Below are 24,041 nucleotides of genomic sequence, written 5' to 3'. Positions count from 1 at the left end.
AATGAATAAATAAATGACTCATTCTAGAATAGCAAATCCTAGGTTTTAATTACTATGAGTATGCTATCTCACTGATTTTCTAAGATTTAAAAATGTGCTCTGGGAATAAAATTTTTTTTGCTTTACACAACATATCTGGAATAATTTAAACTAAGAGACTCTTTGGCAGGGAGAATCAGGAGATCCTGATAGCTCTTTGCTATTCCTCAAGCCACAGAAGTCAGAAAAGTCCAGTCTAAGCCTAATTTAAAAGAAGGTCTTTGCAAAGACTGTATAAGTAGACCTTCCCAAGGACCCTTGGAAGGTTGCATCTTTCCCAATACAGCATTGTAGCGCTTCTCTCTCCATCTTCCACCAACCATAGGGCAGAAATATGATCCTCTGTCTCCTTTGATATTCTAAAAAAGGTTGATGTCTTACTGGAAGTTCTTCTCTGCCCAAACATCAAAATTCTAAACATATTTTTCAATTTTCCCACATATAGCCTGATTTACAGTAAAGCTGAAGTATGTTCCAGATCTGGAGACATATTTGATTAATGTAGGTATAATGAACATTGTTGGCTGCCATCCATTCTCACCTTTCTCCTTCAGAACAGGACCCAGATTTTATTCAATATCTCACTCTCCCTCATGCAGCTCAAGTGCCCCTAAAGCAAGCTGGCCCATGCCCCTAGCTCCAGGGTAGACCTGATGGTCTAAGGCAGTGGTTCTCAACTTGGTGGTGATTTTGCTCCCCAGAGATATTTGGCAATGCCTAAAATGTGACATTTTTGAATGTCACAATGTTGGGGGAGGCATCTAGTGGGTAGAGGCCAGAAATGCTGCTAAACATCCTACCATGCACAGGGCAACCCACAACAAAGAATTATCCAACCCAAAAAGAGAATGGTCCTGAGGTAGAGAAACCCTGGTTTAAGGGTTATGGCACCCCCCTTACAAGGGACTGATTTAAGAAGAAGCCTTTTGAGTTAGGAAAAGAAACAGCAAGATGCCTGCCAAGAGACACCAGACATTCAGAACCCCACCTCAGCAAGGAAGGACCAAGGCAATAACTACAGAGCTAAGATTTGAATGGAGTGTCGAAGGGAGAGTGCTAGACTGCAGTGGGGGAGTAGAGATACAGCTGTGGTGATTGGAAGTGGAGGAGGACAGCATGGAGGCACTAGGACTCTGTAGCCCCGTCTCCCCCACATGGATCACATCTGCCTGGAGTCAAAAGAGACTCCGCATTGTAGGGGAAAGTGAAGCAGAAGAGCCCCACCTATCCCCATTGCTGCCACAAACACCTACAAGTCCTTACATCAGAAGAATCTCACAATCCTTGCAAGCCCTGAATCCAGTTTGGAAAGCTGGTGGGAATTCACACAGCTGCATTGCCCCAGATTAGTAGGATAAGGTGTGCACCACCCAACCACTCACCCACTGTGAGCCAAGGTGTTGTAACACAGCACTGTCTTGAGACCAGAGCCCCCTCTGGAGTGGACCCTGTTCTGGGGTCCAGTAGCCACTGCAGCTCTCCAGCACTGGGACTACATCCTAATTCCACCAAGCCCACGTAGGTGGCTGAATGTCACAACCCTAGCTGTACAGAGCATGGTCCCAGGATCAGCTGTGACTCTGGTCCTGTGCAACCGGGTAACCAACTCCCCCTACCCTCACCAAACTTCCAGCTGGAGGACCAGTTGGCCAGTATCATCCAGGGCAAATCTACCCTTGAGGTGGCCAAATCACTGCCAGTTACCCTTCCCCAAGCAGGAAAGGCCTCAGAGCCTCCAAAAATCCAATATATCCTTGGGCCAGAGGGATGCCTATGCACATGTGTACAGAACCTGGCAAAGCTGCACTGCCATCACCACAAACTCTCTCATTGTAGGCCACTGAGAAACACAAACACCACTAGTGTGGATTACAACTGAGTAAATTACACAAGCTACACTACTGTATCAACCTCGAACCAAGGCCAATACACCCCACCAAACCAACACTCTAAGACCCATTCATCTGAACAAGTCTTTTCATACAAAGCCTACTCTGTAAAATACAAAGAGGCTACTTTTCCTTAAGATGCATAGAAATCAATGTAAGGGCACATCAACCATGAAAAACAAGGAAACATGTCACCACCAAAGGAAAATAATAATTCTGCAGTAACAGGCCCCAGTCATAAGGAAATATATGAAATACCAGAAAAGAATTCAAAATAATAATCTTTTTTTTTTTTTTTTTTTTTTTTGGAGACAGAGTCTTGCTTTGTCACCCAGGCTGGAGTGCAGTGGCACGATCTTGGCTCACTGCAAGCTCCACCTCCCGGGTTCACGCCATTCTCCTGCCTTAGCCTCTCCGAGTAGCTGGGACTACAGGCGCCCGCCACCACGCCCGGCTAATTTTTTTTGTATTTTTAATAGAGACAGGGTTTCACCGTGGTCTTGATCTCCTGACCTCGTGATCCGCCCGCCTCGGCCTCCCAAAGTGCTGGGACTACAAGCGTGAGCCACCACGCCCGGCCTCAAAATAATAATCTTAAAGAAACTCAGTGAGATATAAGAGAATACAGATAGACAATTCAACAAAATTTGGAAAACAATTTAGTATTTGAATAAGAAATTCAACAAAGAGATATACATCAATAAAAAGACCCAAACAGAAATCCTGTAGCCAAAGAATTCAATGAATAAGAGAGCTTCAACAACAAACTAGACTGAGCAGAGGAAAGAATTTCTGAACTGGAAGAAAGGGCTTTTTAAATAACACAGATACGCTAAAAGGAAAAAAATAATAAAAGAATAAAGAAAGCCTACAGAATTTATGCAAAACCACTAAGTGAAAAAAATACACACATTGTTGACATTCTAGAAGGAGAAGAGGAAAAAAAAGATGAGAAAAACATACTTAATGAAATAATATCAGAAAACTTCCCAAGTCTTGAGAGTGAGATAGATATCCAGGTTCAAGAAGTTCAAACAACCCCAAATATATTTAATCCAGACAGGTTCTCTCTGATGCACATTATACTCGAATTGTCAAAAGTCAAAAACAAAAAAAAGAATTTTAAAAGCAACAAGACAAAAGCATCAAGTCAAGTATAAGGGAATCTCCACTAGACTAACAGTGAATTTGTTTGCAGAAAACTTTCAGGCCAGGAGAGAACAGGATGATATATTCAAAGTCCTGAAAGATAAACTATTGGCCAAGAATATTGTACACAGCAAAGCTTTCCTGCAAAAATGATGGAGAAATAAAATCTTTCACAGACAAGCAAAATCTAAGGGAATTCATCACCACTAGACCAAACTTACAAGGAATGCTCAAGAGACTCTTACATCTGGAAGTGAAATGAAGATAACCACCATCATAAAAACATACAAAACTATAAAACTCACTGGTAAAGCCAATAAGCAAAGGAAAAACAGAAAGGAATCAAACCTGATCAGTACAGAAAGCCACCCAACCACAAAAATAAACCACATGAGAGGTAGTTAAGAAACAAGGGATTTACAAAACAACCAGGAAACAATCAATAAAAGGGCAGGATTAAGTCTTTACTATCAACAATAAGCTTGAATATAATGAATTAAATTCCCCATTTGAAAGATATAGACTGGCTGAATGTATTTTTTTAAACCCAATACCCAACTCTATGCTGCTACAGGAAACTTACTTCACTTATAAAGACACACATAGAATAAAAGTGAAGTGATGAAAAAAGATATTCCTTGCAAATGAAAATAAAAGTGAGCAAGAGTAGCTACACTTATATCAGACAAAATAGACTTAAAGTTAAAAGTTGTAAGAAGAAACAAAGATGACCATTATATAATAATAGAAACATCAATTCAGCACAATAATATGACAATTTTAAATATGCATACACCCAACACTGGAGCACTCAGATATATACGGGAAATATTATTAGATTACAAGAGAGAGATAGACTGTAATGCAATAATAGTTGAGGACCTTAACACCCCATACTTACCATTGGAAACATCATCTAGACAGAAAATCAACAAAGAAACATCAGATTTAAACAGCGCCACAGACCAAATGCACCTGAGAGACATTTACAGTACATTTTACTCATCAGCTGCAGAATACACATTCTTATTAGCACATGGAACATTCTCCAGGATTAACCATATGTTAGGACATAAAACAAACAAAAGAGTCTTTAAAAAAATTGTAACCAAAATCATATCAAGACCAGGCCAGGTGTGGTGGCTCACACCTGTAATCCCAGCACTTTGGGAGGCCAAAGCAGGTGGATCACTTGAGGTCAGGAGTTCAAGACCAGCCTGGCCAACATGGGGAAATACTGTCTCCACTAAAAATTCAAAAATTAGCTGGGCATGAGGGCAGGCACCTGTAATCCCAGCTTCTATCGAGGCTGAGGCAGGAGAATCGCTTGAACTCAGGAGGTTGGAGGTTGCAGTGAGCCGAGATCGGGCCACTGCACTTCAGCCTGGGTGACAGAGTGAGACTCTGTCTCAAAACAACAACAATTAAAAAATCATATCAAAACCGGGTGCAGTGGCTCACATCTATAATCCCAGCACTTTGGGAGGCCCAGGTGGGCGGATCACCTGAGGTCAGGAGTTCGAGACCAGCCTGGCCAACATGGTGAAACCCGGTCTCTACTAAAAAATGCAAAAATTAGCTGGATGTGGTGGCATACACCTGTAATCACAGCTACTCAGGAGGCTGAGGCAGGAGAATTGCTTGAACCCAGGAGGCAGAGGTTTCAGTGAGCCAAAATCATGCCACTGCACTGCAGCCTGGGTGCAGAGACCAGCTCGGTTGTGGAGACCCTAACCCAGCGGCACTGGAGGAATTAGACACACACATAGAAATATAGAGTGTGGAGTGATGAATCAGGGGGCTGACAGCCTTCAGAGCTGAAAGCCACAGAGTTTTACCCACAATTTCAAAAAGACAAAAAACAACAAATGCTGGTGAGGATGCAGAGAAAAGGGAATTTTTCTTTCTTTTCTTTTTTTTTAGAGATAGAGTCTCGCTGTGTTGCCCAGGATGGTCTCGAACTCCTGGGCTCAAGTGATCCTCCTGCCTCAACCTCCCAAAATGCTGGGATTATAGGCATGAGCCACTGCACTTGGCCAAGAAAAGGAAGCTTGTATACACTGTTGGTGAGAATGCAACCTTTACAGCCACTATGGAGAACAGTATGGAGCTCCCTCTAAAAATGACAAATAGGATTGGGCACAGTGGCTCACACCTGTAATCTCAGCACTTTGGGAAGCCAAGGTGGGTGGATCACCTGAGGTCAGGAGTTCGAGACCAGCCTGGCCAACATGGTGAAACCCCGTTTCTACTAAAAATACAAAAATTGGCTGTGCATAGTGGTGTGTGCCTGTAATCCCAGCTACTTGAGAGGCTGAGGCAGGGAGAATCACTTGAACCCAGGAGGCAGAGGTTGCAGGGAGCTGAGATGGCGCCATTGCACTCCAGCGTGGGTGACAAGAGGGAAATTCCGTCTCAAAAAAAGATAAATAGAACTACTGTATGATCCAGCAATCCTACTACTGGGAAGTTATCCAAGGCAAAGGAAATCATTGCGTAGAAGAGACATTGGCATCCGCCTATTTACTGCAGCACTATTCACAATAGCCAAGATAAGGAATCAACCTAGGTGTTCAGTAAAATAAACAGATAAAGAAAATGTGGTTTATATACCTCATGAAATACTAGGTTCTGGAGGTCATACAGGTTAACCCAACAGGCAAATCTCTGCCCTTGTGGAATTTATATTTTAGTGGAAAATAAAAGACAGGAAACAAATAACAATAATAAATAGCTAAGTGATGTAGCAGGTAACAAGGTATATACAGTTCTATAAAACCGTCAACCTGAAGTAACCAAAAGAATGAGAATTCAGTGTTAACGAGTTTATTCCAGCAAAAAACTCGGAATAGCCATCCTGGAAATACAGACTGCAGAAAAATGAAGTCAATGCTCCAAAGTTAAAAGAAATTTAACAGGATCAAAACTGTTCCTATAAACTTTACAAAATTAATCAGTAAAAAAGGGAGAGGGAGAAATGAAAACAAACCAAGCTTGCAGCACATCCAGCATTAATCATTAGGCCAGCTTGTTCTCTGACCTGTTTCCTCACAGTTGTTTACAGCCTACTGCGCTGGAATCACACAAACTCTGTCACAAGATTATACTTCCCCTTAACTGTTCTAGAGATAGCAACTTAAGCATTGTGAAATATTGTTTTCCATTTCAGATATTCTTTTAGATCCTGCATACTGAAACTACTGATGCCAGCTGGTCTGTAGGATTCTATGAGAAGTTGACTCACCAACGAATGAAGTTTCCACATCCTGATGATTTCATTCCCTTGGCACAATGAATCAACAGCCCCAATTTTTCAGCCCCTTGCCTTCCACAATCTCCTTAAAAACCCCAGTCCAGAACTCCCTGGAGGATATGGATTTGAGGATTCCTCTCGTCTCTCTACTTGGCTGCCCTGCAATCATTAAACTCTTTCTCTGCTGCAAACCATGCTGTCTCAGTATATTGGTCTATTACTATGCAGCAGGCATATGACCTTGCATTCCTGTAACAAGATTGTAACATTTTCTTTGTTGAAATTTATTACTGGGCATGGTGGCTCACCCCTGTAATCCCAGGACTTTGGGAGGCAGAGGTGGGTGGATCACCTGAGGTCAAGGGTCTGAGACCAGCCTGGCCAAAATCATGACATCCCATCTCTACTAAAAATACAAAAAAAATTAACCAGGCGTGGTAGTGGGTGCCTCTAATCCCAGTTATTGGGAGGCTGAGGCAGGAGAATAACTTGAACCTGGGAGGCAGAGGCTGCAGTTGGTGAGATTGTGCCATTGCACTCCAGCCTGGGCAACAAGAGTGAAACTCTGTGTTGAGAGAAAGAAGGAAAGAAGAAAGAAAGAAAGAAAGAAAGAAAGAAAGAAAGAAAGAAAGAAAGAAAGAAAAAAAGAAAGAAAGAAAGAAAAGAGAGAGAGAAGGAAGGAAGGAAGGAAGGAGGGAAAGTAATTTATGTATTTTTTTTTGAAACAGGATCTCACTCTGTCACCCAGTCTGGAGTTCAGTGGCATGATCAGGCTCACTGCAGCCTTGACTTCCCAGGCTCAAGTGATCCTCCTACCTCAGCTACCCAAAGTGGGACTACAGGTTCATGACACCAGGCCTGGCTAATTTTTGTATTGTTTGCAGTCATGGGGTTTCACCATGTTGCCGAGGCTGGTCTAGAACCCCTGGACTCAAGTGACCTGCCTGCTTCAGCCTCCCAAAGTGCTGAGATTACAGATGTGAGCCATGACTGTGCCCAGCCAGGATTATAAGCTTTTCTTCTTCTCTTCTCGATACAGAGTCTCACTCTGTTGCCAAGGTCTGAGTGCAGTAGCATGATCATAGCCCATTTCAGCCTTGAACTCCTGAGGTGGGAGGGCTCAAGCAATCCTCCCAGTTTCGCCTCCTGAATAGCTGGGACCACAGGCACATGCCACATCTGGCTAATTTTATAATTTTTTTTGTAGAGACAGGAGTCTCACTGTTAGATATGTGTTCTAAATTTCTTTTCAAATAATCAATATGCCAGTATGTTCAATTCTTTGCCTTCTACTTTTAAACTTAACTTCCTCATAAAGCAACCTTTTCGATTACCTACTCCACCCTGACTCATTCCAATTACCTGCTCTGTCATAGCCATTTTTCCCACCAAACCACTCACCCCATCACTCTCTTTAAATTAGCCAATCGGAATTAGTTTAGCCTGTGTGGTCTAACCCTAGCCAATAGGGGAAGCACACAGCAGCAGGGTCCACATGAGTCAGGGATAAGAACTCCTTCCCCTCCCTTGTCTAAGTGTGTGCTCACCATTGCTCCATCTGTAAGGGTGCACTCTTCTATAGAAGTACCTTGCCTTCCTGAGAATCAAAAAGAAAATTTTATGTTTGAGTGTTATTTGTTTTGTGGCACCAAAACTTTACATATAACAATTTGGGGGCTCGCCCGTGATTACATTCCCCTCCAGGGACGGTCTCTTGTTCTCTCTCGTGAGGAGGTGCACCCTGCCCCCTTGTGGCAGCCTCAGGGGTGAGAAATCAAGACCCACCCAGTGTGAGGAATAACCTGAGCAACGTGGGGAAAAAAAAACTGGCCAGCAACCTAGGTTAAAGGATCTTCACATACTGTGGTGATGACTCTGTGCACAGACCAAGGAAGGAGAAGCCATGTGAGCTGGTAAAGTATTTCCTTGGTGGTCGGGACTAAGGTAAGAAAGCTGCGGGGCGGTGGGGGGTTGTGGTGAAGTACTCCTTGGTCAGGGTGGCTTAGAGGTTAAAAAGAGGCAAGACATCCCCATTGGCGGGGATTGAACCTCACACAAACCTCCAGTAGTAGAAAAGGCAAGAAATTTCCAGTGGGGAAATTGAGCCTCACCCCAAAAGGCAAGAAATTTCCAGTGAGGGAAATTGAGCCTCACTCCAAAAGGTGAAAAATGTCCAGTAAGGGAAATTGAACCTTGAACCTTACCCCAAAACCATCAAGATGGGAAATACCCCAAGCAAGATAGGGAGCAAAGGGGATAAAGATGGTAACAAAGATATCCCCCCGAGATAGCCCTCTAGGTCTCATGCTAAAACACTGGAAGGATAATGAAAGGACTAAACATAGGAAAAAGCAACAAAAGATAAAATGTTGCTGTTATATTTGGACTCAGGGACCCATCCTCAAACCCTCAATCTTCTGGCCAAAGTTTGGGTCGGATGAGGATGTAATGTGTCAACTTCTAATCCGATATGGTAATGATAAAAGTCCAGTGTCTCAAGAAGTATGCTATGCCCTTTGTTGGAGGCAAGGCCCAGCCCTCCTTTTTGCCTTAAAAACAAATAGGGAAGAACCCAATCTAGCACCTCAAAATGAAAAGTTAGAGGAGCCAGCTCTCATTCCTAAAGACTCCAGTGCATGGGACCCCCTAGACTCAGTGTCCCCCACTCAGTGTCTCCAATCTTTCCCCTCAGACAGCCACTGCCACCTCAGATTCCATTCCAATTCCCCCTCTACTCATGTTATTCTTCCTCCTTATAACCCTGACTCTTGAGAATTACCGTCCCACCAGCCTGTTCCCTCCCAACCTAAAGACCCCTCTCTAAAAGGACCACAGCCTCCATCTGGAGGACCAAGGTCCTCATCTACCAGACTCTCTAAAGAGTATGGGGGAGCAGGGTTAAAGAATCCCAGAACTAAGAGGGAGGAAAGACAAGATAGGTGCTATAGATGTGGAAGAACAGGCCACTTCAAGAGAGGATGTCCTGAACTAAGAAAGGAAAAAGAAACCCTTCCACTCATGACTTTCAAGGAAGAATAGGGGGGTCAGAGGCTCTGTCTCTTTTATCTTGAGTCCCACCAGAAGCCCTTGATAAATTTGTAGGTGGGACCTAAACATGAGCTTATCACCTTTTTAGTCAACTCAGGGGCTGCTCGCCCCTCTGTTTGTTCCCCACCCCCCATCTAATATTGTCTCCTCCTAAGAGGAACTTTTAGTCTCTGGGGTAAAAGAGGGAGGATTTAGAGCAAAATTTTTAGAAAGCACAGAAGTTAGATACCAGGATTGCTCAGCTTATATTCAGTTCTTGTTAATCCCTGAAGCAGGAACTAATTTACTGGGGAGGGATTTAATGTTAAAGTTAGGCATAGGTCTGCAAGTCAGCCCAAGATGATTCCTCACCTTATTAAACCTACTCACCACTACAGATGAAAGATATGTTAATCCTAATATCTGGTCCAAAGAAGAAAACTGAGGGAAACTCCAAGTCTCTCTGATCCACATCAAGCTAAAAACCCTGGGAGAAGTAGTGAGAAGGAAGCAACACCCTATTTCCCTAGAAGATAGGATAGGGTTAAAACCTATAATTGAAGGCCTTATTAAGGACAGGCTTCTTGAGCTCTGTATGTCCCCTTATAACACCCCAATACTGCCAGTCCATATAATCATCAATGGTTTACTATGATAGATTTGAAGAATGCTTTTTGGGCATGTCCCCTGGCAGAAGATAACCAAGATATATTTGCTTTTGAGTGGGAGGATCCCCACTCAGGGCGGAAACAACGATATCGATGGACAGTCTTGCCCCAAGGCTTCACAGACTCCCGTAATCTTTTTGGCCAAATTTTAGAACATGTATTAGAAAAAGTTGTCATCCCAGAACAAATATGCCTTCTTCAGTACGTGGACAACATTCTTATATCTGGTGAAGATACAGAGAATGTAACTGACTTCTCTACACATATTCTTAACCATCTGCAGTTTGAGAGGCTACAAGTCTCAAAAAGAAAGCTTCAGTATGTAGAGCCCGAAGTTGAATATTTAGGCCACTTAATAAGTGCAGGCAAGTGAAGAATAGGGCCTGAATGAATCAAGGGAATCGTGTCCTTACCCTTGTCTCAAACTAAACAAGAACTCGAAATTTTTAGGGTTAGTCGGATACTGCCGCTTATGGATTGACTCATATGCACTGCACAGTAAACTGTTATATCAAAAGCTTGCCCAGCAGAAGCCTAACCATCTCCCGTGGACTTCTGAGGAAGTTGATCAAGTTGAGAAGCTGAAGAAAAGGCTCATAACTGCCCCTTTTTTAGCCTTACCCTCCCTAGAAAAGCCATTCCACCTTTTTGTTAATGTGGACAGTGGGGTAGCTTTAGGAGTGCTGACTCAAGAACAGGGAGGCCACTGGCAGCCCGTAGCCTTCCTATCAAAGGTCTTAGACCCAGTCACTTGTGGATGGCCTCAATGCATCCAGTCCATCACAACTACGGCAATACTAGTGGAGGAAAGCATTTTGGAGGAAAATTGACAGTAAGCAAGCCTCACCAAGTTAGAACTATCTTAAACCAAAGAGCAGGGAGATGGCTTACTGACTCGAGAATCTTTTAAGTATGAGGCCATTCTGTTAGAAAAGGATGTTTTAAAATTGACCACTGATGGCCGGGCGCTGTGGCTCAAGCCTGTAATCCCAGCACTTTGGGAGGCCGAGGCGGGTGGATCACGAGGTCAGGAGATCGAGACCATCCTGGCTAACACGGTGAAACCCCGTCTCTACTAAAAAATACAAAAAAATTAGCCGGGCGTGTTGGTGGGCGCCTGTGGTCCCAGCTACTTGGGAGGCTGAGGCAGGAGAATGGCGTGAATCCAGGAGGTGGAGGTTGCAGTGAGCCGAGATCGCGCCACCGCACTCCAGCCTCGGGGACAGAGAAAGACTCTGTCTCAAAAAAAAAAAAAAAATTGACCACTGATAATTCACTCAACCCAGCAAGTTTCCTGACAAGGAATCCAAATCTAAGGAATGAACATACATGTTTAGATTTAATTGATTACCATACAAAGGTTCGACCAGACCCAGGAGAAACCCCCTTCTGGACTGGACGGCACTTGTTCATAGATGGTTCCTCCTTGGTGATTGAGGGAAAAAGACACAATGGGTGTTCAGTGATTGATGGAGAAACTCTCATAGAAATAGAGTTAAGAAAATTGCCCAACAGTTGGTCTGCCCAAACGTGTGAGCTGTTTGCACTCAGCCAAGCCTTAAAGTACTTACAGAACCAGGAAGGAACCATCTATACCAATTCTAAGTTAATTTGGACTAAACAAGGTCTTATTAATAGCAAAGGATAATTGAAATCCCAAACTTACAAGGTTTTCAACAAAAGTAAAATTCGCTAAAAGTTAACAGTGTAACATGTATTATCCTAACTTCTAAACTTGTGGCCTTAGGCAGTCTAATCCACAGACCTGAAGGAAGTTCACTTTGGAAAAGAATGGTTATCATCTTTGGGGAAAGAAAAGGATGGGGGAGGAGAATTTATGTAAAAAGAATGTTATATGGTAAATTCTTGTCCTAAAATAAATTAACTGTTTGTTTAAAGAAAGGGACGTTTGCAACAAGTCGGAAAGTTGAGGCATGTCAAAGAATTGTCTGGCATTTCATCAACCAGCGGAAGGAAAAATAAGACATCGTAAAGCATGGAAAAAAATGTGTGTTATAAAAGGGAATTTGTGCAAGAAATGTTGTATAATGTAACAGTAATTAGGCCTTCTGAATGTAAAACTATTGGCGAAACAGTTTATGTGCAAGGTGTATAAGGAAAGTAAAATATACTTTTAGTAAAAGAATTATAAGGAGGCATAAGAATGTGGATTTTTACCTACATTAAAAGGTGAAAAAAGAACTTTGTTTTGAAGGTTTAAGCAAGTTTTAAAACATTAATTATAAAGGAAATTCTGTGTGTAAACATATTGGCTAAAGTTAAAAGGGTATCATCCAGTTTTTCTGTGAACTGGACATTAAAATAAAAGCACAATGGATTTTTCTTAAAGCACTAACCTGCTCTTTAACAAAAATTATAAAAGGTTAAAAAGAGTCTATGAAAACCTTATCTTATGGTTAGATATTAAAATTGGATAAATATGTCTACGTGGTTTTATTAAAATTGATTTCAACATTAATAACACACTAATATAAAGGTGAAATTTAGCTTATCTGGTACAAAAGTCATACAGGAAGCATTGGCAAATATAAAATGGTGTTTGGCTTTCTTTGGTCTAAAAACTAATAAAAAAAGGTGCTAAAGGAAATTTCTCAATAAGAAGGCACCAAGGACTATAACATCCACTGCTGATGTCCTCACATTTAAAACAAAAAATCAATTTCTTAGACATTATATACTTGGTTTATCTTCCTCTTTCCTTTCCCCCAAAACTAAAAGTCTTTTAGCACAGATACCACCCCTAGAATTTCCGGTAAACCTGCACCAGCCTGAGGATCACGTTCTCATCAAAGGGTGGAAAGAAAGAATACTCAAGCCAGCCTGGGAAGGACCCTACCTTGGGCTGCTAACCACCGGGACTGCTGTTCATACAGCGAAAAGAGGATGGACTCATCACACCTGAGTCAAGAAAGGGCCACACCACCCCCCACCCCCCGCCCAGAGTCGTGGGCCATGGTCCCAGGGGAAAACCCTACCAAACTAAAGCTAAGAAAAATTTAACTTTCTTTCATCCATTCAATTACTCTTGCTTCTTTCTTTGCTCTATTGCTGATCATCTAGTTATCACATAACCAAGTCAATTTCACCTCAAACTATTGCATTTGATGCTTGCTTTGTTATACCCTGTGGGGACTTGCCAAGTCAAAGACAGCTCTCTACTTCAAAAAAGTACCTCTGTCCTTCCTGACTCTCCTCAGACGGGGCCTTGGTAAACTGGGACCATTTAATCCGGGGAGATTGCAATAAAACTACAGTGTCAACCAGGAGTCTTGCCCCCAATGTAGAGCTTTTATGCCATAGTTGGTCCAACATTTTGTGGACCACTGAAGAGCAAGGATGGACTGCCCCAACCGGTTTTTGTAATTTTCTAAAACCATACATTCATTTTACTAGAAGATCATAAAAGTTAAAGACTTAAAATAAACGTTGGCAATTAAGATACCAAAGATACCAAGATGCAAATGCCTGGTGGAATGGATCAAATATTCTGTCCGCACGTTAAACAAAAGCAATTGTTATGTTTGTACGCACAGCAGGCCAGAGTTCCAGACTGTCCCCTTTCCACTAGGGTGATCCTCCACTCGACCAGGTATAGGCTGCATGGTAGCTCTTTTCCAGGATTCTACAGCCTGGAGTAATAAGTTGTGCCAAGCTCTCTCTCTACTATATCCTGAAGTCTGGCACCCTGCAGGTCAGCCCCCGAGGGCCATCCAGCTTCTGTCTCCCAACACTAAGTTCACTTCATGTCTCTCACGACAGTGAGGAAACAGCGTTCCTTGGAGACCTGAAGGGATGCAGTGAGCTTAAGAATTTTCAAGAGCTTATCAATCAGCCAGCCCTTGTTCATCCCCAAGTGGATGTGTGGTGGTATTGTGGTGGACCTTTACTGGACACTCTGACAAATACTGAAGTGGCACTTGTGCTTTAATTCAATTGGCTATCCCTTTCACCCTGGCATTTCATCAACCAGAGGAAGGAAAAATAAGACATCGTAAAGTGAGAGAAGCCCCTTATGGGTCTTTTGACTCTCACATCTATTTAGACACAATTAGAGTCCCATGGGGAACACCAGATCAATTTAAAGCCTAAAATCAAATAGCTGTAGGATTTGCGTCAATATTTTGTTAGATGACAATTAATAAAAATGTAGATCGGATAAACTACATCTACTACAACCAATAGCGATTTATTAACTACACTAGAGATGCTGTTAAAGAAATAGCTGAACAATTAGAGGATACTAGCCAGGAGGCTTGGAAAAATAGGATAGCCTTAGACATGATATTAGCAGAAAGAGGAGGAGTTTACATCATGATTAAAACTCAATGTTCCGCCTTCATCCCAAACAACACTGCCCCTAATGGAAGTATAACAAAAGCATTGCAAGGTCTGACTGCTCTATCCAACAAGTTAGCCAGCAACTCAGGGGTAAATGACCCCTTTACAGGATGGCTAGAAAAGTGGCTCGGTAAATGGAAAGCAATAGTAGCCACAATTCTTACTTCCCTCACAGTCATAATAGGTGTACTTATTCTTGCAGGCTGCTGTGTCATACCATGCATCTCTAGGTTGATGCAGAGGCTCATAAAAATGGCACTCACTAAAACCTCCCTTAACTATCCTCACCTTATCCAGAGAAGCTTCTTCTTTTGCAAAATCAAGCAAAACAACTAAGCCAAGACATGTTTAAAAAGTTTGAAAAGAAAGCTGTAAGGAAATAGAAGAGGAGGGGTTGTTAGAAATGAGTCCTAAATTTCTTTTCAAAGAATCAATATGTCAGTATGCTCAATTCTTTGCCTTCTACTTTTAAACTTAACTTCCTCATAAAGCAACCTTTTTCAATTACCTACTCCACTCTGACTCATTCCAATTACCTGCTCTGTCATAACCATTTTTCCTGCCAAACCACTCACTCCATCACGCTCTTTAAATTAGCCAATCGGAATTAGTTTAGCCTGTGCCGCCTAACCCTAGCCAATAAGGGAAGGACACAGTAGCAATGGCCACGTGCATCAGGGATAAGAACCCCTTCCCCTCCCTTGTCCAAGTGTGCGCTCACCATTGCTCCATCTGTAAGGGCACACCCTTCTATAGAAGTACCTTGCCTTCCTGAGAATCAAAAAGAAAATTTTATATTCGAGTGCTATTTCTTTTGCAGCACTGAAACTTTATATATAACATCACCAGGTTACCAAGGCTGGTCTCAAATTCCTGGGCTCAAGAAATCCTCCCACCTTGACCTCCCAAAGTGCTGGGATCATAGGGTAAACCACCATGCCCAGCCTATAAGCCACTGTGCCGGCAAAATTTTACATAGAAGGCTGATTTATGGGTTATAACAACAATTTAATTCGTTATGGCTTGTTTTCCTTTCCATACAGCTTGTTTTCATTTTCTTCTCAACTGAAGAGTATATTTAACATTCCCTCTTAGACAATGTGCTAGTCATAAGCCTTAGTGTGAGAGAGTTAAGAGGAAAGGTAATCTATAATGAAGATCAACAGTAAAGAGAAAAAGGGTCTTCTCTGGAGCCTGTTAGTCATTTACAACATTTTACAAAACAATAGAGGTAAAGAAGAAGGTTAATCTACAATGAGAGAAACAAAGGCTACAGCTGCCTAGGTTATAGCTGCCTGTCAAGTGATTCAGGCTCCATAAGCACATTCCTTTAAGGTTCAAAAAATTTAAAGTTTCAACAGCTTAGATTTTTAAATTCTTTTTACAAGACAAAAAAATACACCAGGTAAAATGTTAGATTAAAATTTAAAAGGGTGGTCAGGGCTGGGTGTGGTGGCTCACGCTTGTAATCCCAGAACTTTGGGAGGCAGAGGTGGGTGGATCACCTGAGGTTGGGAGTACAAGACCAGCCTGGCCAACATGGTGAAACCCTATCTCACTAAAAATTCAAAAAAATTAGCTGGGTGTAGTGATGGGCACCTGTAATCCCAGCTACTCAGGAGGCTGAGGCACGAGAATCACTTGAACCTGGGAGGTGAAGGCTGCAGTGAGCTGAGATCACGCCACTGCACTCCAGCCTGGGCAACAGAGCAAGACTCCGTCTCAAAAATAAATAAATTAATTAATTAAATAAATAATAAATAAGTAAATACATAAACTGGTGGTCAGAATAGGCTGCATTGAGAATGTGACCTTTCAGCAAAGACATGAAGGGAAAGAGGAAGTGACCAATATAGATGTCTTAGGGAAACTGTTTTAGGCTGAGGGAACACCCAGCACAAAGCCCTGAGGCTTTGTGATGGAAGAATTGCAAGGCTAGCATAGTCGGGGTGCAATGTGTGTGTATGGGAGGCGGTGTAATGAAAAAAATAGTTTCCACTCTATTCTCACATTCAATATAGCACATTTCTGTGACCAGATAAGTGGAGATTGGTGATTTCCCCACAAACCAACTGTTGGAGCTTAGAAAATGATGCCCCAACATGTGGCACTTTGGCATGCTGAGTGCTTTTAACAAGGAAATTGAAAGGGCTCAGAAATAAATCTCAGAACCAAGGACTGTCTGATCTTCTCTTGCCTCACCCCACCACCCTCACCCACCTACAGGAAGGGAGGGACTTTCTCTAAACTTCCTTTATCTGATTAAGGGAAGTTTCTCCAGAAGAAATGCAATTGTCTTACACCCCCTCCTTGGAATCTACACTAACTAGAGAAGATGAACTCATATCTCAGGAGCGCCCAGGACAATGTACCTGGACAGGCTTTTTTTTTTTTTTTTTCTAGACAGAGTCTCACTCTGTTGCCCAGGCTGGAGTACAGTAGTGCAATCACAGCTCACTGCAGCCTCGACCTCCCTGGGTTCAGGTGATCCTCCCACCTCAGTCTGCCGAGTAGCTGGGACTACAGGTGTGTGCCACTATGCCTAGTTAATCTTTTATATTTTTTGTAGGGATAGGGTTTTGCCATGTTGCCCAGACTGGTCTCAAATTCCTAGGCTCAACTGATCCTCAGGCCTCAGCCTCCCAAAGTATTGGGATTACAGGTGTGAGCCACCACGTCCGGCTGGACAGAATTTTCACCTATTTTTTAAAAACCATTTTTCTAGTCTGAAAGACTTTATCTGTATAATAAGAAACTTTTGCTCACCACACACTTACTCTACGCTCACCTTTCAATGACTTTGGTCACCACCTCCCCATCAGAGGTCCTGGTTTCTTTCTGTAGCTCACGGTCCTATTTAAGCTTCAGCCATTTGGCCCTTCTTTGAGTTTCATACTTTGGGTCTCGATAGCTTGCAAGTTAATAAATAGGTATGTTTTTTCTCCTGTTAATCTGTCTATTGTCAGTTTGTTTTATAGATTCAAACCATCAAAACTTCTGAGGGTATAAAGTTCCTTCTGCCTTTACAGAAGCAATTATACCAACTTGGTGTCCTATAATCCATTTCAATTCTATCTAGCTGGCAATAGTGTCAGATCCCACAGGTGAGGGCTCAGCCCTACAAGTTTGCCCCCACTTCAGACACCAGTCACAAGTCAAAGCCACCCATACTTCCGACTGACTGGTTTCTGAGGTTCCCATGTCCCCAGTGGCCCAGAGAACTCAGGGAAACACGTTTACTGGTTTATTATAAATGATATTATAAGGTATACAGATGAACAGCCAGATGAAGAGGTACATAGGGCAAGGGCACAGAGCTTCCATGCCCTGTCTAGGTGAGCCAACGTCCAGCATCCACATGTGTTCAACTATAGGGAATCTCATCAAATCTTTTTGTTCAAGACTACTTAGAGAGCTTGATCTCCGGCCCCCTCCTCCCCTTCACAGAGGTCAGTTGGTGAAGCTCAAAGTTCTAACCCTCTAATCCTGCAATCACTTGGTCTTTCCGGTGATTAGCCCCATGCTGAGGCTATGTAGGGCCCCCATCCTAAATCATCTCATTAGCACAAACTCAGTTTAGGGGCTCACTATAAACACAGAAAGACACTTCTATCACGAAATTTCAAGGATTTTAAGAGCTCTATGACAGAAACTGGGGACAAAGGCCAAATATATTTTATATTATACCACTGGGGTAAGAGGAACAAGGGCTGAGATTGGGAGGTAAAGGGAAAGGCCCTGAGCCGTTGAATGACTTTGGTTTTTACTCCCAGAGAAATTGGGAGCCACTGAAGGGTTTTGAGGTGGAACTCAGTCTGACTTTTAACATGCATTTTCTGGCTACTGTGTCAAGAGTAGATTGGAGGACAAGGTGGAAGCAAGTGATAGTGGTGAGCATCTGGCCGGAAGCAGAGAAAGCAGTGGTAAGTTACTGGACTCTGGACAGATTTGAAGGACAAACCAACATAAGTTGCTAACAATGTGGATAAAAATCGCTAGCATTTAAGCATTAGAGCTCTAAAAACCGAAAACCAAACCAAACCAAACAAAATAAAACACTGGGGAAAAAATTTGGCTGATAAAGCTATGAATATAATTCCTGTATTTCTGACTTCATGGCTGTATAGAAAAAAAGCACTGGGTTTGTTAAAAGTTGACTTGTTAAGATGTATTACAATGTTAATTTCAAGATAGAATTATAAGAATGTCAAGACGTATTACACGTATTACAATGTTAATTTCAAGATAGAATCACAAGAATTTCAAGATGTATTACATGTGTTACAATGTTAATTTCAAGATAGCATCACAATAATTTCAAGATGTATTACATGTATTACAATGTAAATTTCAAGATGTATTTCATGTATTACAATGTAAATTTCAAGATAGAATTACAAGAATGTCAAGATGTATTACATGTACTACAATGTTACTTTCAAGATAGAATTACAAGAATGTCAACACATATTACATGTATTAAATGTTAATTTCAAGATAGAATCACAAGAATTTCAAGTTGTATTACAATGTTAAGCTCAAGATAGAAAATATATTGTAACATACGGAGCAGTATTAATGTCCTCTGAACATTGCTTAACAGTATATGCCTGCCTTTGCCCTCATATTTCTGCTCCAGGTTGTTGGAAATATGTCAAGACCGTGAAGCAATCACCATAAAGATTCTGAGAAACTCATTAATCCTTCCAGTGACATCCAAAGAAAAATCAAACCAAAATTTCCAACCAGATTGTAAGGATTCCTAGGACCAATTTAAATATCCATTACAGCATAATATGGACAGAAAAAGGTATATTCTGCTGTCAATATATTTTGATTAGCACTGCATCTTATTTGAGAGAGCCTGATTTGTCCTCAAGATGAATCTTAAAAGCAACCATTAGAATAAAAGAAGTTGGGCTTTGGGAAAGACATTGAAGAAAATGCAAACTTAAAACGTTTTATTTTTTAAATTTATTTTTGAGAGAGACAGGGTATTGCCCTGTTGCCTAGGCTGGAGTGTGGTGGCACCATCATAGCTCACTGAAGCCTCCAACTCCTAGGCTTAAGGTATCCTCCTACCTCAGCCTCCAGGGTTGCTGGGACTACAAGCAGGAGCCAAAGTGCCTGGCAAAAATATTTTAAATCTGGCCAGACCTGGTGGCTTACGCCCGTAATCCCAGCACTTTGGGAGGCTGAGGCGGGTGGATCACTTGAAGTCAGGAGCTCGAGACCAGCCTGGCCAACATGGTGAAACCCTGTCTCTACTAAAAATACAAAAATTAACCGGCCATAGTGGTGCCTGTCTGCAATCCCAGCTCCTTGGGAGGCTGGGGCAGGAGAATCACTTGAACCTGGGAGGCAGAGGATGCAGTAAGCCAAGATCGCACCACTGCACTCCAGCCTGGGCAACACAGTGAGACTCTGTCTCAAAAAAAAAAAAAATTAAATTCTTAGAAAGATGTATCCTCTGCTGCTGCTCTAGAACTCTAGGTGGAGGCAAAGGTTGCAGCCAGCGGAGATCATGCCACTGCACTCTAGCCTGGGCAACAGAGTGACACTCCATCTCAAAAAAAAAAAAAAAATCCTTAAAAATATCTATCCTCTGCTGCTACTCTAGAACTCTAGGTGGAGGCAGATTTCTAAACGAGTTCTTTTGCACAGGAATTACTGGTTTGGGTGGGGTGTGGTGACGCTGCTGTCTCAGAATTAATGTAATCATGCATCACCACACTCCCTTTTGGACTCTATATTTTCAAGGCCACTGTCTGCCTGTTGAAGAGACTATCAGTTTGATCCTCATGTATTTTCACAATCCAAATATCTAAGTAAGGAATTATATAAAAGTTGTAGGAATGTGTTTTATATCACTTTTAGTATAGGCACATGGTTAATAACAGCCTCATATTCAGGGTTTGGATTGCAGCAGTGCCGTTTACTTCACTGCAAGTGCTAAATGTCCTCATCTTTAAAAGTGGGATAATGATATAGTCTTCATGAAGTTGTGAGGATTAAAGAAGTTAAGGCTGGGTATGGTGGATCACCCCTGTAATCCCAACACTTTGGGAGGCCAAGGTGGGAGGATAGCTTGAGGTCAGGAATTGGAGAGCAGCCTGGGCAACATAGGAGACCCCTGTCTCTACAAAAATATAAAATAAAGGAGTTAATATTTGTAAAGCCTTCAAAACAGTTACTGGCATAGCCAGTACTTTGTGTGTTATTATTTTAAGACCATTGCTCCACAGGACTTTATAGCTTTCAATTTACATGCTTTAAAAAAGCAGAGAAATGAAAACTGTCGATTTTCCCAATGCTCCCTAATTTCACTAGTTGCTTGATGCTTTTCAAAGCATTTAGAACACTGCAAACAGCAAGGAAGCTCATACAGTAAAGAAAGAAAGAAAAAGCAACCCCCAGTTCGAGGTGTGCATTCTTCAATTCAAAAATTCTAATGTAACGCTCTCTGGTCATCCCTTGCCATTACACATATTCTTCGAAATGTACTGATTTGTTTTTGTTTTTCTGGGTTTTTTTTTTTTTGAATGTTTATAGCAGCTTTATTCATATTTGCTAAAACTTAGAAGCTATTGTTTTTGTTTTAAGTAAAAGTAATCCTTACACAACCTAAGAAAAAAGCAGAGCATTTTCCTTGACCACTTTGAGATCTGGCTGAGCAGTGGATGTTTAAATGCTGGCATTTCTACGAGGTCAGCAATTAAGAATTCACCAAAACATTAATCACTACGAATTACCAGAAAAACACCAAGAGCGCTACGAGGCCTCGGAGCCTTTACTCCCCCTGGAAGTAACCGGGGAGCACCCAGGGGCAAAGCCGAGGCCCCGAGCGCGGGGAATGCGGCTTTGCCCGACCGCTGGCTCCGCGTCCCTCTCCGGGTGCAGAAGTCTCGGCTCCTGCGCTTCTCCCAAGCATTTAGCGCCCCGAGCAGAGAGGGGAACCCGAGGAGCGTCGAAGCCGGGAGAGAGAAGGGGCAGGCGCCGCTCTGGTAAGAAGTTCGGGCCTGGCCGCTGCGCGCCGGCGAACCGGCTATCCGGCAAGCCAGTAATTAGCCCGCTCCCGCGGGTGCGCCCGGTGGCCAGACCCGGGGCCCGACACCTGGAGGGAATGCGCTGGTGCGCGGGACAGGAGGGGCCAGGCGGGGCAAGGCGCGGGAGGCGGGGTCGGAGCGTGGGCGGGGCACCGCTGGGCGGAGCGCATCGCACGTTTCCGGTGTGCGCGGCGGAGCGCTAGGGCGGGGGCACAGTCGGCTCCCAATCGCGCACAATGAGACAGCGCTGAGCGCCGGAAGTGGGGCCGAAGGAAAACACGGAGAGGGAGCCCGGCCGGGACAGGAAGAGGCTGGGGACCGCGGCGAAGGCGGTGAGTGCTCCTGGGCGCCTTCTCCCAACGTCGCTGCCAGACTCGCCTCCGGGCTGATTCTCCAGTTGGTTTCCTGGACTCCAGACTAGCAGTCCGGCCTGGCCCCGGAGGTACGTTGGTTCCATCCCCCGCCGGCCTCCTCTCACCAGTTTGGGTGACCGAGGAACCCCCAGGCCGGCAGAAGCTGAGCTCTCGGGTTCGAGTCCGTGTTTTCACTTTTTGTCAGACTGCGGGCGCAGAAGACGGGATTTGGGTCAAGACACTCGGCTCTGGCCCCCTGGCCGGCCGGGGGAACCCTGGAACCCCATGGAGACAGCAGGTCACTTCCTGCTTCCTGGTCCCCACGGTGGCTTCTTGGCCAGGAGTGCAGGGACTCCTCCTCCTTCTCCACGTCGGGCTCAAAAGGGTGGAAACTAAGGCAGATCGGTGGTGGAGCGGTCAGATGGGGATTGAAGAGGAGTGTCATTCCTCAGGGAATTGCTGTTCCTGGCAAAACCAAACTTGTTTGGGGTTGGAGAACGGGGATTGAGGAGGTTAGCTGGAGTTGTCCTTTGATCGGAAACCCAGCCCCTTTGATTACAGCTGCACCTTGGTCGGAAGCCCAGCCCCTCGGTAACCTAAGCGCTCAAAGCCAGTCTGTCCAGAATAGTGGTGGTGAAGGGACGGAAAATTGGAGTTGAGAGATGTAGTACTCCGTTCACGTAAAGTTTCGGTGTATAACACTTACGAGTAATTGCCAACTTAAAAAAAAAAAAAAGACTGTTTCGGTAGTTTAGTAATAATATTGGCTTAGGATGAGGTTTTCTTTGAAGAGAAACGCTTTGTTACAGAGGGAAAAGCCGACCATACTTGATATGAGTAATATTCTACTATGCTACGGTTCTGGAACCTATAGAGCTTCTCTTATTCACAGATTTAATCTTCATGCTAAATAGTAAGTATTAATTTTCATGAAGAATATTAGAGGACCAAGCCTCCGAACCTCTAGGTTGGGAGGGTAAAGCACTGATTATTAAGAATGTGATAGAATTTTTATTTTAAAAAAATAGAGAAAGTTTCTTTCTTACAGGCTTTGGGGCATCTGTACGATAAATGTGTTATTTTGTATACTTGTATGATATCTTGTTATATAGTTTGGTATTTCCCCAAAATGCCTTCTTTCAGGTGGAAAGTAAGAAAATTGAAGTCAAAGACCATGGGAGATACAGCAAAACCTTATTTCGTGAAGCGCACTAAAGACCGGGGGACTATGGATGATGATGACTTCAGAAGGGGTCACCCCCAACAAGATTATTTAATAATAGATGACCATGCTAAAGGCCATGGCAGTAAAATGGAAAAGGGCCTTCAAAAAAAAAAGATAACACCAGGGAACTATGGGAATACCCCCAGAAAAGGACCATGTGCTGTTTCCAGCAATCCATATGCATTTAAAAACCCAATCTACAGTCAACCCGCTTGGATGAATGACAACCACAAAGACCAGAGTAAGAGATGGCTGTCTGATGAACATACTGGTAATTCAGACAACTGGAGAGAATTCAAACCTGGACCTAGAATTGCTGTTATAAATCGACAAAGAAAAGACTCCTTTCAAGAAAATGAAGATGGTTATAGGTGGCAAGACACAAGAGGCTGCAGAACTGTAAGACGACTGTTTCATAAAGACCTAACAAGCCTAGAAACCACGTCAGAAATGGAAGCAGGAAGTCCTGGTAATGTTTTCCAACTTGTCAGATCACAACCCCAGAGTCAGCAATGTTTTATTCTTTTTCATCCAAATGAATTTTGTTATTTTCAGCAATTTAGTTTCAGTTTTTCACAGTTTCTGTTTTAAGAAACGGTCACTTAGTGTGATTATTTTAAGGATTGTAATCATGATATTTAAGCAGCTAAAACACGTTTCACATGTTGATCCCTTTAAAAGTTTACTTTGCCCCAAGGCTCACTTTACCTCAGTAAACATGTTTTCTGTAACGTGTTTTTTACTGAAGAGGGTAGCTGTATGCCCCAGGGGACCATATCGTAATTGCTCAGTGGTTTGTGTGTTTTCAAAATTATGATTATAATTTTGTATTTGAATTATTAATGTGTTCATAATATAAATGACAGAATGTAAAGCTTTTTTTTTAAAAAAAAAAACCGTATTTGTTGATGTAAAAACACAGTATACACTGCGTATATCTCCTGCCACAAGAGATACATCTTTTGGGTGTAGTGTCAGTGTCCCGAGATGGATAATCTGAGATCTTTGTTTTTCAAAAGGGATCATGACAAAC

The 24,041-nt window shown here is 42.8% G+C and overlaps 1 protein-coding gene across 5 annotated transcripts in view; it reads left to right on the top strand.

Annotated features, from left to right (window-relative positions):
* TUT7 (terminal uridylyl transferase 7) overlaps window positions 1–24,041 on the top strand; it is a 335,549-nt gene that overhangs the window by 248,356 nt on the left and 63,152 nt on the right. For 2 of the 5 annotated variants that reach the window (XM_032164445.2, XM_058445252.1), the window contains exons 1-2: window positions 21,929–22,696; window positions 22,927–23,477. The exons of 1 other annotated variant lie outside the window; for it this stretch is intronic. In XM_032164445.2, the coding sequence (XP_032020336.1) occupies window positions 22,958–23,477 (520 nt within the window). In that variant the 5' untranslated portion in view covers window positions 21,929–22,696; window positions 22,927–22,957. Of the gene's footprint in view, window positions 1–21,689; window positions 21,873–21,928; window positions 22,697–22,926; window positions 23,478–24,041 lie in introns of those variants that run through there. 2 more of the 5 variants (XM_058445251.1, XM_032164444.2) reach the window with 2 other exon arrangements.

This window comes from Hylobates moloch, unplaced genomic scaffold (genome assembly GCF_009828535.3).
Source record: "Hylobates moloch isolate HMO894 unplaced genomic scaffold, HMol_V3 SCAFFOLD_10, whole genome shotgun sequence".
Lineage (NCBI taxonomy): Eukaryota > Metazoa > Chordata > Mammalia > Primates > Hylobatidae > Hylobates > Hylobates moloch.
Note: the sequence above shows the minus strand (reverse complement) of the source record. Positions and strands in the feature narration are given on the sequence as shown.